This window comes from Ictidomys tridecemlineatus, chromosome 4 (assembly GCF_052094955.1).
Source record: "Ictidomys tridecemlineatus isolate mIctTri1 chromosome 4, mIctTri1.hap1, whole genome shotgun sequence".
Classification (NCBI taxonomy): Eukaryota; Metazoa; Chordata; class Mammalia; order Rodentia; family Sciuridae; genus Ictidomys; species Ictidomys tridecemlineatus.
Window position 1 is genome coordinate 135,255,404 of NC_135480.1, and position 14,292 is coordinate 135,269,695.

The 14,292-nt window shown below is 31.2% G+C and overlaps 1 protein-coding gene across 3 annotated transcripts in view; it reads right to left on the bottom strand.

Annotated features, from left to right (window-relative positions):
• The window catches only part of Vps13a (vacuolar protein sorting 13 homolog A), a 256,331-nt gene that overhangs the window by 131,845 nt on the left and 110,194 nt on the right, over positions 1-14,292 (bottom strand). For all 3 annotated transcript variants that reach the window (XM_005324116.5, XM_021725635.3, XM_005324117.5), the window contains exons 25-33: positions 14,049-14,203; positions 13,474-13,630; positions 9,390-9,469; positions 8,901-8,960; positions 8,532-8,685; positions 7,359-7,475; positions 7,175-7,278; positions 4,830-4,997; positions 3,067-3,371 (exon numbers count right to left, since the gene is read on the bottom strand). In XM_005324116.5, coding sequence (XP_005324173.2) covers positions 3,067-3,371; positions 4,830-4,997; positions 7,175-7,278; positions 7,359-7,475; positions 8,532-8,685; positions 8,901-8,960; positions 9,390-9,469; positions 13,474-13,630; positions 14,049-14,203 — 1,300 coding nt within the window. The remainder of the gene's footprint in view (positions 1-3,066; positions 3,372-4,829; positions 4,998-7,174; positions 7,279-7,358; positions 7,476-8,531; positions 8,686-8,900; positions 8,961-9,389; positions 9,470-13,473; positions 13,631-14,048; positions 14,204-14,292) is intronic.

The window sequence follows — 14,292 nt, forward strand, 5'->3', positions numbered from 1 at the left end:
AGAACTCTCTCTCTGCATCTTGATTGCTGTGTACTGAGCTGTTTCCTCCTCCATATCTCAGCCATAATCTTTTGCCTCATTTAAAGCCTAAAGCAATGGAGTCAGCCATCTATGAACATAGACCTCTGAAACCGGGAGCCCCAAATAAACTTTTTCATGTTTCTTGTCAGGCCTTGTGATAAGTAACAAAAAAAGCTGACTAAAACACCCTTCAAGGACAATATGACCATAGAAGCTTCCTATTGAATCTTCAAGTGACAATCTCAAACAATTAGTAATGTATTTATAGTTTAACTGACAGCAAATCCTTAAATTAGAATATCAGGATACTACTGTAATTTTAGCTATTGTTTATACAATGGGAAAGAAATATGGGAATCATCAAGGATCTCTCAGAATGTCTAGTTATCAAACCAACTGATGAATGGAATACAGAGTGGCATTATACTTATCCATGCATGCATGCTTGCAATCTCCAACTTAATAAAATAATAAAATAAGGAATAAATAATAAAATAATAAATTTTAATAATTGTAATAAAATAAGGAATCTAAAAACTCTATAGGGTAATACTGCATATTCAACTTTAATGGCTATATATCATAACATAGAGCTAAGTCCTAAGTCATTTAATCAGCCTTCTATCATGAAAAATATGTTATTTTCAGTTCTTCACTGTAATAAATACTTGGATCATAATCTTCAAAATATTTGAGTAAATTAACTATAAGAAACATAAATACTAAATTAAAACATTATTTCCTCTGGAAAAATCTTTTGTATTAATATTACTCTATATTTTGGGGCTAGATAATTTGGCTATGTGTACCTACAAGTACTTTGAACTTTTTCTATCAAAGTATTTCATATAATGCATTTTAATGTATATAGTCCACTTATGAGTTTCAATTATAGTGAAAACTTCATGGGAAGGCTCTGGACTATGTTTATCTTATTCTTTGTTGTGTTACTAGTATTAGTTCAGATTATTGGCATAAGTAATATAATTAATAAATATTTGCTAAACTATATTCAAGAAATTGGATTAAGATATATACAACAATGTAAAGAACTTGCTGTCCTTGCTTATGTGGAAAAAAGCAGTAACTAAACTATATTTTCACAAACCAATTGCTTTTTTAAAGTTATTTCAGGAAAAAGTGGTTATACTCTAGTTGAACAATTCTATTTATAAGAATTCAACCTACAGAAATGAATTGTCCAAAAAAAGTAAAGAAGATGATCATATCAGTACTAATAAACAAAAAAACAATCATCATTATAGTGTTATAATATCAAAAAGAAATTGAATCAATTTAAATTCCTAACAAAATGTTTTTTTAAAAAACTAATAAACTATTAAGAAAAAATTATGCATTCAAAATAAAAACATGGAAAACCACAGCCTGTTGTTAGAAAAAAGCAATTTACAACACAAACCACACAATATAATCCTAATTTTACTGAAGTTAAATATATATGCAAATAAAATGAACTGTAACAAAAAGACCAAATTGTTAGCAGTTATTTTGGGATATTCAAGAGATTGTTAACAATCTTTTATGCTCATTATCAATAAAATTAACCATTTTGGAGATAAAATAATAAATATTATGATTATTACAGACAATTGTGGACTCTAGTTAAACACAAGCAATTTATTTTACCAATAGATTCACACCTCATTTACATCTACCATTTCTTTAAAACAAACAACACATGATGAAATGAAAGTATAAATATTCTATTTTAGCAATGGAAATTTACAATTCAGACTCTCCAGGTTACTGAACCACTTGAAACTTCAAGGTATTAATGCATATTATAGCCTACTAATAAAACAGAAATCTCTTATCTTAGTATTTTCCTGTAATTTCCAAAATCCCTGGACTTACATAACAAATCATTCAACATTTTCCAGCTGTCTTCACTAACTATATCATTCATTTCTTATCTTAACCGAAACCTGGCTTTCCAAGAACTTCTATAAACAGATGTCAGTTTTTCTCCAATAACCTGCCTATCTCAGGGCAAGAGAAATAATTTGTCTTAATTTGTGATGATGCCTCCCACCTCTCACTGTTCCTTTAAGAATAACAAGACACAGGTTTACCACTTTTACTCATGCTATTTAATACATCAACAAATAGTTCTTATTTTTTAAGACTGATATTATTGAATCTCCAATCTATATATGCCTCTATATTCTTTTACATTATCACTACCCTCTTGTCTTTAATATCTTCCATCACCATTATTCATTAGCATAACCCTCATTCAATAGAATCCTGGCCCCCTAACCTTAAGTCATACCAGCTTGTCAAGAATTCAGTGTCACTCAACAGCTAAACAGTGAAACCAACCTAGATGTCCTTCAACAAATGAAAGGATAAAGAAACTGTGGTATATATACACAATGGAATATTACTCGGCATTAAAAGAGAATAAAATTATGGCATTTGAGGTAAATGGGTGGAGTGGGAGAATATCATACTAAGTGAAGTAAGCCAATCCCTAAAAACCAAAGGCCAAGTATTTTTTCTGGTAAGTGGATGCTGATCCATAATAGGGGGGTGCTGTGAGAAGAATGTAGAAATTTTGATAGGGCCAAGGGGAAGGAGGAAAAAGGAGGTGGGCATGGGGGCAGGAAAGATGATGGGAATGATATGAACACCAATACCCTAGGTACATGTATGACTGCACATGTGGTATGACTCTACATCGTGTACAACCAGAGAAATAAAAAGTTGTGCTCTATTTTTTAGTACAATGAATCAAAAAGCTTTCTGCTTTCATGGATAACTGATTAGAACTAATAAAAATAAATTTTAAAAAAGAATTCAGTGTCACTTGAATCCAACTAGCTGTAGCACTTCCAATACAAAACAATTTTAAAGACTATAATTGATATTCCCAAAAATATTTGAGGGAGAGAGAATCACAAAATGAAATATAGTTAAAATAAACTACAATCCCACTGTAAACAATTGAAGCTACCAAAGTCTTTAATGTAAAAATTTAGAAAAAAATTACACTGTACACAAATATACTTGCAAAAAACTTACCTATATAGTCTCATTTCACTCAGCTTTATTGTTATCAAGTCAATAACAGGTGGGGGATAGCTCTGGCTCTCTGATATTTGAACAAATGTATTTTTCATTGTAATAAGTCCAAAATCAGCAACGAAAACATTTTCAGAAACAGGAGACTGTGGGATAACCACAACTGGGGCTTTGATGTGAATATCTAATGCAAATCTAGAACTCCTTTGTGCCAGTTCTTTTACACCAGTAGCAGCCATTCCTGCTGCCTGAACAGTTGCTTCAGCCAAGGCTTGTTTTGCTGCTTGAAAATTATCTATAAAAGCCTAAAGACAGAATGATATTCCTATTAACATTACCATTAGTAAGATTTATTAAATATGTATTAATGTTTCTAAACTTACTTCCATAAGAAAACCTCTTGACTTCACATAACCATGCATTATTTATTCAAAGTCTGTCTAAATTAAATATTAACTTTCTGATGTAAAAATTGAGAAATAAACACAAAGATATTGATAAAATAAAAATCTAATCTCTTAAACAAAGCAAAATAAGGACGGGGAATATTTCACTGATACCTATTCCTTTTATTAATATACCTTCTCTGAAAGTAAAACAATCATATTTCCACATACAACCTCAATGGAGAGAGGCAATCTATGTTTGTAAAATTTTAAAAGAAAAAATAAAATATCTTTCTTCAAGGATTCTCAAGTAAGTTTTCAAATTTCTAAAATTCTAGAAAAATTACCTTAATAATAAAATATATCTGATTAAAATTAATTTTCACATTCTGAAAAAAACCTACATTTTATTTTCAGTAATTTTTAAATAAAAGGGTATGGTATCATAAGAGGGCTCAGTGACATAATGTTTTGAGTAATAAACATAAATTAGACGAAGAAGATTTGTTCATCCGTATATTATGTCTACAAACCTATGTGGTAACCTCAATTTGAAAAAAATCACAAAAGTTCTAAGTGATTAAAACTCTGAAATAACAAAAGAGGGCTCCATATCCCCCAAATATATCCAAGTAAATATATGAATCCCTTTCTTATAAAAACTGCTAATCTTATCAATATGTATGCCATGTTGTATATGTACAATACATATGCATACTTGCCATACTTGGCCTATTTATTCTATTTATATCCTTAGATTTGATTATCTAGTTTATACACCAAAATTTAGAAACAAGATTTTTTTAAAAAGTCACATCATAAAGACAGGTATGACACTCACAGAAAAAAATAGCTGATGGCAATGATAAAACAGAAAACAAAATATGAAAAGCACAACTAAGAACGCAGAAGTTTTAGCACAAAGTCATATAGAAATCATCAGTTCTTGAAGTATCCAAACATCCACAGAATTATAAAGAAATAAGAAATGTAATTTTCTTAATAATGACATGAGACCAAAACAAATTTGTGTTTGGCATTTTTAAAATTGGAGCTGGAAATCAGGCGAAGCAAATACTTAAGTCAATAATATATAAAAGATTTCAATTAATATATAGTATATAGCAATAATACTACATATATTAATGTGGTAATATATAAAATAAAATTTCAATTAAATAGAATATACCCATGTGAAAATGATGTTACATAAACAAGGTACTGAAAATTTCAGTCACTATTATAAAAGGTACACAGAAAATTAGTAAATTTTTTTAAAAAGCAAGGAATTCTTGCTATTGTTCATTGGTTTGATTACCTAGTTAATACACCAATTCCAAACTAGTATAAAAGAATAAAAATAATTAAAATACTTACTATTATGGAATATAGAAATTTTGTGACAAAAACGACTTCAATGCAACCAACAGTTAAATTAAACCCAACGTCAACCACATTCATATCTGTGTCTGCAGAACCAGCAGTTACATTCGTGTAAAAAATCATTTTGAAGCTGAAAACTTCTTTTCCAGTGATATACACAGCCTTAATGAGAGAACATTCCAATGATTAGAATCCATTTTTTAAGTAAAATGCCTCAGGATAAAAACAAAACAAAGCAAAATATAATAAAAGACATACATATTTGGAAAATATCCCACATATTCAAGCCAGCACAAATGAGGCTACAATTCTTACTGCTTTATTAGAACCTACACTATACAGTTTTTCAAACTGATGGTGCTGGCAGCCTTTGTAGGTCATGAAATCATGTTAGTAGGTATGGCTCAGCATTTTATTTTTAATGAAGAGAAAATTTCAGCGTATGCATTGTTACCTAAGAGTTTATACTTTTGTATCCAAGAGTCATCATTTAAATGAAAAATCCTCACTTTCAAAAGTCTGAAAAAACATTATATTTACAACTTACTTAAAACTACCTTCTCTTGATCTGAGATATAGGAACAGATTTTCCAGATTCTTTAAAGGGATCTCCTATTTCTATACTCCTCATTCCTTATTGGTTTGTGAAGATCCATCTTAATTGTCAATTTGGAATTACTTACAAAGGCTTAAAATTTCAAGCTCTGTAATACCAGTTAAAAAAGGTAGAGACGACATAAGACATACAATGTATTCTAATACTTTGGAACATGGGAAGGACACTAATTTACTGTCTTGTCAACTCTCTTAAATTCTAGAAGCAAGAACAGGGAGCTGAAGAACCATCAACAGGCAAATAAATTCCAACCATAGCATCAACAATCCTCAGGAGTCAAAGAGATGAGGTCTGAAAAGAAGTCTACAGTATGCTTCTGTCTAGGATGCATGAACTAGAGAGAAAGTCATTCCAAACCCTAAAACAAGAATAAACCAAATAAACCATCACAATTTTTCGTGGAACCATTAGAAATAGGAGGTCTCTTGAAAACAAAATACCCTAAAACATAAGGGAAAACTTTTTTCTTCAAGGAAAGTCAGAAAATAAGCACCAGCTCACTTGTGGTAGAAAGCAGGATAGAGAGATGCCAGGTACCATACAAGATAGGTAAAATGCCTCAGGATAAAACAAAACAAAGTGATAAAGATGGACTGTGAACTAATGTGAGATAATGAAACCCTGGAAGCCATAAACACAGACTAGTTCACACTCAGCTGAAGGTACTCCATGGACCTCTCTGGGAGATCATGAGAAAGACAGAGTAGAACATCAGACAGAGTATTCCTTGGTATATTCCTGGAAAAGAAAAGAAGACTCTAATGCAAAAAAGTCCAAAGGACCACCAGGATTATCCACTTCTCAGAACAAAATCTTAAGATACAAAAGGGCAGAAATCCTGGCCATCAAGGTTCAGGTGAAGATTCAAAATTCTAGGGACAAGGATATGAGAAAACTATACCTGGGGTAAGAATAAGAAATTCTCCTTGGACAATATCTTTCAAGGTCCCCTTCTGCTGTGACATAGTAGAATATTTGGTCCCATGTAGGAGCCACCAAACATATCAGTTAAAAGCCATGAGGAAAAGGGACAGGGTCACCCAGAATGTTCCATTTCTGAGACCTAGAGAAACAGGCGAATGTTCTATGGACCTCTGAAACCATGAGTCCCAAAATAAACTTTTCCTTCTTATAAACTGTTCTAGTCAGGTCTTTTAGTCACAGCAGTGAAAAAGCTGATTAGAATACTCTTAAGTCCATTTGTGCATTTCTCCTTTTTTCTTGTCAAATTCCAAATGGTGACTTCCTGGCTCAAGAAGTACGGGTTTTCTGATCTTACTATTTAATATTCCTTCACTCTTCAGAATTATTCAAGAATTATCTGTCCAACTCCACAAAAGTATCAAATCCAGAATCCCTACTATTTTATACCCAGTAACAAAACACCTACTCTTCAGTCACTAAGCATTCAGTTCAAACAGCTCTCTTAACATAACAGCTATATTGGTTAGCATCCCTGGAAATAAGCTTTAAAAAAATCTCAGCCCTTCTGATGTTGGCATCTGAAACTCATTATGACATGTAGGGTATTCAAAGAAAAAAAATGAAATTTGAGATTAGGTAATTTGCTAAGGATCACACAACTACTAAGGAATAGAGCCAAGATAATCTGATTATGCCTGACTATAAAACTCATACACATTGCTAAAATTTAGCAAAGTATGACCACTCTTTAAGGACAATCATATTTAGTGATGTAGTATTAATGAAAACAAATTCTTACCTTTTTGTACACAGCCATTATATCAGAATCCAAAACAATTATATTCCTTAGCTTGGCATTTATTTCCATAACTGAAGTCCTCATAATCATTTCAGAATCAAGTCCTAAGGAAATAAAAAGATGACTAATAGTTTTTATTTCTTTCATTTAATCATTTATTGGATTTATTTTATAGATTTATTACCTTCAATCTTAATTTCGGCAATGTTATGTTTCTGATCTTGAATAAAAATCCGTATACATGATAATTCTGCTAAAATCTGCAAGGTTATAATATCTTCATTCATGGATAGTTTTAAAGCTATAAAAAAAAGTCATATTGTAAAATAAAAGTTTAGCAGTTACCATACTACACTTAAAAAGTAACTGAACTATCAATATAAATAATGATATTAAAAGTCTGCTTTGCATCAAATAAAAGCAAAATAAGATAATTCCTACTAGCTTAGGATTTCTAAAGAATTATCATACCTAATGGAAAAAAAAAAGCAAAATGAAATACTGTTCCTAGGGGAGAATACTTATTTGAAACTAAGCAACTGTAGCTATAAAATTCTAAACTTCTAAGACTTGATGTCTACTAGGAAACACCTATCATTGTGAAAATTATAAATTTTTGTTGCTTTTAAATAGAAATAAGTTGAGCACACCTAATCCAAAAATCCAAAACAGGGCTCCAAAATCTAAAACATTTTAGCACACATGAGACTTAAAAAGTTTCAGATTTTGAAGAATTTCAAATTTTTGGACTGGGATACTCAATCTTATTCTGATTAAAAATACACTCTGAACAAAACTGGGGACGTAGCTCATTTGGCAAAGTGCTTGCCTAGCATGTACGAGACCCTAGGTTTGATCCTTAGCACTAAAAGAAGAAAAAAAAAATGTACACACACAAATAATTCACAATTCTGATATTACTCAAATTTTGTTAGTTTTTTTATTTGTTCTGTGGTACTGGGGATTGAATCATAGGGCACTTCCCCACTGAGCTATTTCATTTTTTATTTTGAAACAGGGTCATGGCTAAGTTACCAAGGCTTACATTCCTCTTAATCTAAAATAATGTTATTTAATTATTAAACACATGAATTTTAATCCAAATCAAATACTTCTACTGTATAATCTTCTGTATAATCAGCTGCATGACAAAAATCTTTTCTTCAGCATTAATTGGTTTCCTTTGCCTTTAATATTATTTTCTAAAATTAACTCAATAAATCATGAATCCTTTGGATAGTAGTCTATACACCAGAATCCTGAAGTCATTAATATAAGTTAACAATAAGTCCCAGACCTAAATTTAATGATCTACTTATTTAAAAAAGAAATTGCAGTTGAATTTAAAGAAAGATACCCAATTTTTTAATGACATCTCCTTTGTCTTCAGTCTCTGGAACAGACACTGAGGTTGGTTTTTCCACTGATTGTGGAAGGATGTTATTGAGATAATTCATTGTATTCAGAAGTGCTTCAGTATGTAAATGAATATCCAAAGATGAAAAATTCACCTAAAGAACGAAGCTGATTTTAATAACAGGTCAATAAAAATTTGCTTGTGTAGTCTCTATATATTTATCCTCTATAAGGATAGCTTTGTGCTATCAAGGATACAATTTATAATACTGTTTTATCCTCAAGGATTTTATAATGAGAGATAATTTTCATAATACACTTGGACAAAAAAAATACACACAATTAAAAGTAAATTGTTATTCAATCATACCTTAAGCAGTTGTAAAACATTGTTATAGGTACTTTTCAAATCAGGTGCATTATTTTCAGCCTATCAAAAGAGAAAACAAGTCTATTAGCATATCTTAGGAAAATGTGTTCATACAATTAATAATAGTCCTAACATGCATATATCTAATTTTCCCGGGGTTTGTATGTATACAGTAACTATATATAGATTAAGGATTTTAGGTTAAGTATATACATTTATGGAAAAAGGCAAGTTCTTCACAAGAACAAAGCAATTTCCTTACTAGAACAAAAGAAATTTGTTAAGTATGGGTTTCTCCAGCACATAGCACACACAGCAAGTATTCAATACATGTTGCATATTATCATTCTTATTATCAAGACAGGAGTTACTGAGATTACACTAGGACTAAATATTAAACAAACAAAATATTACTAAACTTTCAAAACTTGATGTAAAATTTCAGCAGCACACTTAACCTATCAAGCAGATAAAAATGGAACCAGTTACCTTCACATATTCCAATGTTAACAGATCTTCCATTGTGTTATCCAGTGTTGTGACCAAATAAACAGGTTTCTTATTTTCATCTAAAAATAAAATTTTTAATTATCTATTGGTAGGAAAATTAATTCAAAATAAAGGTAGGGAATATTAATAATAACATAATTGAAAAAGGCTTTTCTGTTCCAGTTCTAGTCCTTGGAATATACTTACTCAGTTCCCTTCATTTTTTATATTCTACAAGTGTAATTTTTCCATACAATTTCATTCCCTTCCTTTATGCCTTAATACTGAAGTCTCAACCTTCCTAACCCTAGACAGTAGGTAAGGTAAGAAAAATTAGCAATCTATTAAATGAAAGGACATGAAGAGACTTATAGCCCCAGGTCACAAAAATCCCCAGAGAAAAGTCATCAATCCTAGAAAACCGAGTTGTTGAGAAGAAAGATCAGGAATGTGATGAAAAAGTTTTTATATACAGTTTAGATTAAATTAACTCTTTTACCACATAATCTGTTTTAATTATATTATTGCTTCTGCTCAAAATCTGCCATTGTAGGAAAACTACCGTAGGAGAGATTTTCGAATAATGCCTTTTAAAATCATCATCATCATCATCAAATTACTTATGTCTATTAGAGGTCAATATGTAGAGACTGGGAGAAAAAAAAAAAACTATACTATTGTTAAGGGAAAAACACCACAAAATCCTCCAAACTTAAAAGGATATTAGCATATAAACCAGCTTTCTAATGCCTGTGCTAACCACACTTTTACCCCCAAGAAGATCCACACTTTGTTTACACACTTATTAATTCACTGAACAAATATTTATTGATCATCTACCTTTCATGAGAAACTGTGCTATTTGCTCTCTCTCAAGACAACAAGGGCAAATGAGTACAGTGAAAACTGTATGCCCTGTGTTTTATTTTCAAGGGTTTTCTTATCCTTTGCTCTTGAGAAAACAAAAATAAGCTAAAGTGTAAATTAACAACTGTTCTAATACTTCTGGAGCATTACAGAACACTATTGAGCTGGTATACTTTTCTTTCCAATTATCAAAGCAAACTGTTTCTTGGTTACAAAAAAACAAGCATAATAAAATTTTGTATCTGCTACATACGTGATCTTCTTAGTAAGAGATAAGGGCTGTACTACTTAATCTGACTAAAAAATGGGCCACAGATCTTGACAACTCACCAAATAAGGTATACATACAGCAAATAAGTAAATGAAAAATGGTTTCACACCATATGTCACAGAGATATGCAAATTATTACTTCGTACCTATTAGAATGACCCAAATCCAGAATTCCAATACCACCAAATGCTGGCACTCTTATTTATCACCAGTAGAAATACATAATGGTACAACCACTTTGGAAAACAGTATGGCAGTTCCTTACTGAACTACATTACATTCTCACCATGTGATTCTATAATTGCAGATTCTGGCATTTACCGAAAGAAAACAAAAACATCTACACAAACACCCAGCAGCTTTATTCATAACTGGAAGAATCTGGAAACAACTAAGAAATCTTTCAGTAGGTGAATGGATTAAATATACCATAACAATCTAGACAATGAAACATTATTCCAGCTTTTTTTTATGTGGCATTTATACACAATGGAGTATTACTCTGCATTAAGGAACGACAAAATCATAGAATTTGAAGGGAAATGGATGGCATTAGAGCAGATTATGCTAAGTGAAGCTAGTCAATCGTTAAAAAACAAATACCAAATGACCCCTTTGATATAAGGGGAGTTAATAAAGACAGGGTAAGGACGAAGAGCTTGAGAAGAAGATTTACATTAAACAGGGATGAGAAAAGGGAAGGGGAGGGGAGGGGAGGGGGGATAGTAGAGAATAGGACAGACAGTAGAATACATCAGACACTAGAAAGGCAATATGTCAATCAATGGAAGGGTAACTGATGTGATACAGCAATTTGTATACGGGGTAAAGTTGGGAGTTCATAACCCACTTGAATCAAACTGTGAAAGATGATGTATTAAGAACTGTGTAATGTTTTGAACGACCAACAATAAAGTAAAAAAAAAAAATAAATAAAAATAAAAGCCACTTTGAGTATGTAGCTCCAAATAATACTTTAGCTAGTTTTGCCTATTTAAAATTTTTAGTGCAGGCATGGTGGCACATGCCTATAATCCCAGAAAGTTGGGAGCATGAAAGTAGAGGATTGCAAATGGGAGGCCAGACTCAACAATTTAGAGAGGTCCTAAGAAACTTAACAAGACCCTGTCTCAAAACAAAAATAAAAATGAAAAATAAATATTTTATAAGTGAAAAAAAAAAAAAAAACGCTATCAAGCCATGAAAAAATATAAAAACAATTTAAATACATATTACTGAATGAAAGAATTCAATCAGAAAAAAGATACATACTATATGATTCCAATTATATGACATGCTTGAAAAGGTATAAATTTGGAGATAATAAAAAGATCAGTGACTGCCACTTGTTATACGGGAAGGAATGATGAATAAGATGAAGCACAGAAGATTTTTAGCATTGTAAAACTAACCTTTAGATAAATATAATGGTGGATACTTGCTATTATAGTTTTGTCTAAATGCATACATGTATAACATAATGAGTGAACTCTGATGTAAATTATGAACTTTTAATGTAAACTATGGATTAAAAAAACATAAAAGAAGAAATATAAATAGTATCTACCTAAATCCCTAACAAAGAAAACAAGACTATTTTCTTAGATATAACAGATCCATTATGATTCTGGAAAACTTAAAAGTTTTGTGATAGACAGAATACCATTCCCATCAAAAACAAGAAAAACGACAAGATTCCTACACTGTGATCTTAAGGGATTATATGACAAAATGAACTTGGAAGATGTGATTATAGTTAAATGGAGATTATGTTTGATTATCTGCCTGAGTTAAGAGTGAAAGCAAAAAGTAGAAGAGGATGTTAACCCTATAAGAATCTGATACCCTTTGCTGGGTCTGAGATGTAGGAGGATATAATGCAAGACTGAATAGAAACCTGTAGGCATTAACAACAGCTAACAGGTAACAAGAAAACAAACTTAAATCATGTGCAAATGAATTTAGTCAACAACATAATAAACAGGGAAATGGATCCTCCTCTAGAGCCTCCAAAAAGGAACTCTCACTGACCCCTTAATTTATTTTCTCAGGTCTCTTTTTTTTTCCTTAGTGCTTTATAGTTATACATGATACTGGGGTTCATTCTGACATATTCATAAATCACATAACAGTTTTCTCTGTACAGTAGGACTTACATCAGATTTCTGTCAAGTTCATAGTAAATTGTTACAGCAGTAATAGGAAATTAATTTAGTGTTCCTATATTAAATGTAGATTTAAGATTTAATCACATTTGATTTTCCTTAATGAAAAAAAATTATCTTCATTTTGTCTCTGGTCTACCCCTCCTCAGACTACCAAGTGTAAGATGAAAAGCCAAAGACTAATTCTGCTAAGGTTTGGACATGGTTTGTCTCCCAAGGATTAGTGTGCTGGAGGCTTGCTCCTCAGGGATGTTGTGTTAAGGTGGTCAAACCTTAAAGAGGTAGAGTTTAGTTTGAAATGATAAGGTCATTGGGGACACTGTCCAGAGGAAGCATTAATATAGTTCTTGTGGGATCCTAGTTAGTATCCATTATAGTGAATAGTTACAACAGAGTGAGACTGATCCTTGAATCAGCTTCTGGCTTCCTGTCTCACCAGGTGATTTCCACTACATATGCTCCTGCTGTCATACCACCCACCAAGAGATAATCACCAGAGGCCAAATAAATGCAGCCATTAAAGCTCAGCCTTTCAACTTCCAGATTTATGAGGTAATTAAACTTCTTTTCTGTACTATAACTCAGTCTCAGGTATTTTGTTATATCAATGGAAAATAGACTAGTACAAACACAATATAATAGTTATAGTATAAACACAATATTTCTCCGAGAAAATTTGAGCAAATATACTGATTCGAACTCTAAAATAATTAAAAGTTCTCTAGCATGTAGTTAAGTAATAAAATTAATTTATTTATTTTTAAGAAATAGAGATTCTTACCTAAGTATTCTGGGCATTTTAAGCAGAACTCTTTCAAAAAGGCACTTGCTTTCAAATCAAATGTTCTAAGTTCAACTTCTGTGCCTAATCCTAAAACATCAATTTCTACCACAGGTAGTTCACAATCTCCCACAAGGTGATAAAATTGAATCAAAACCTGAAGAAGAATGGAAAATTAAATTACTACTATTAAAACAAAAATCACATTTATTTGCATAGTAGCTATATATGGATATATGAAATGTATTTGCACATACACATGATATAAATAATGTACTATGTATTTAAAATTTAGAAGCAATTTTATAATCACCATTCCACATATAATCACCACTCCACTTTTTATATTAATTTTTAAGACATATGTATTGAAAACCCACAATGTATCATATCCAAACACCTAATTCTTGATTAAAGAAGCTATTCTTCAAACAAAAGAAAGGGGAGGATGAAAGGGAACCACCATACAGAAAATTTACATCATTTAATTGGGATGCAGTACCTATTAGCAATGAGGTTGTAAATGGTAGACATGACAATTTAAATAACTGTTATTAATTTACTATATCACATACCTCTGCTACTTCAAATCGCATTTTAATCTCAGTCAAATTTACTGAACAATCTTGCTTTTGTAATTTTTTGTGTTGAGTACTTTTAACTCTAACTGGAACTTGAGGAAACTCTCCCAAGGGACTACATGGTGCATCAAAAAATTCTTCTTCTGAGTCTAAATTTCAAGAATATTGTTTCAGTCAATAATAAAAAAATGATCAATTTAATAATAACATTGTAATAAATTTTCTGAAATGTAAACAC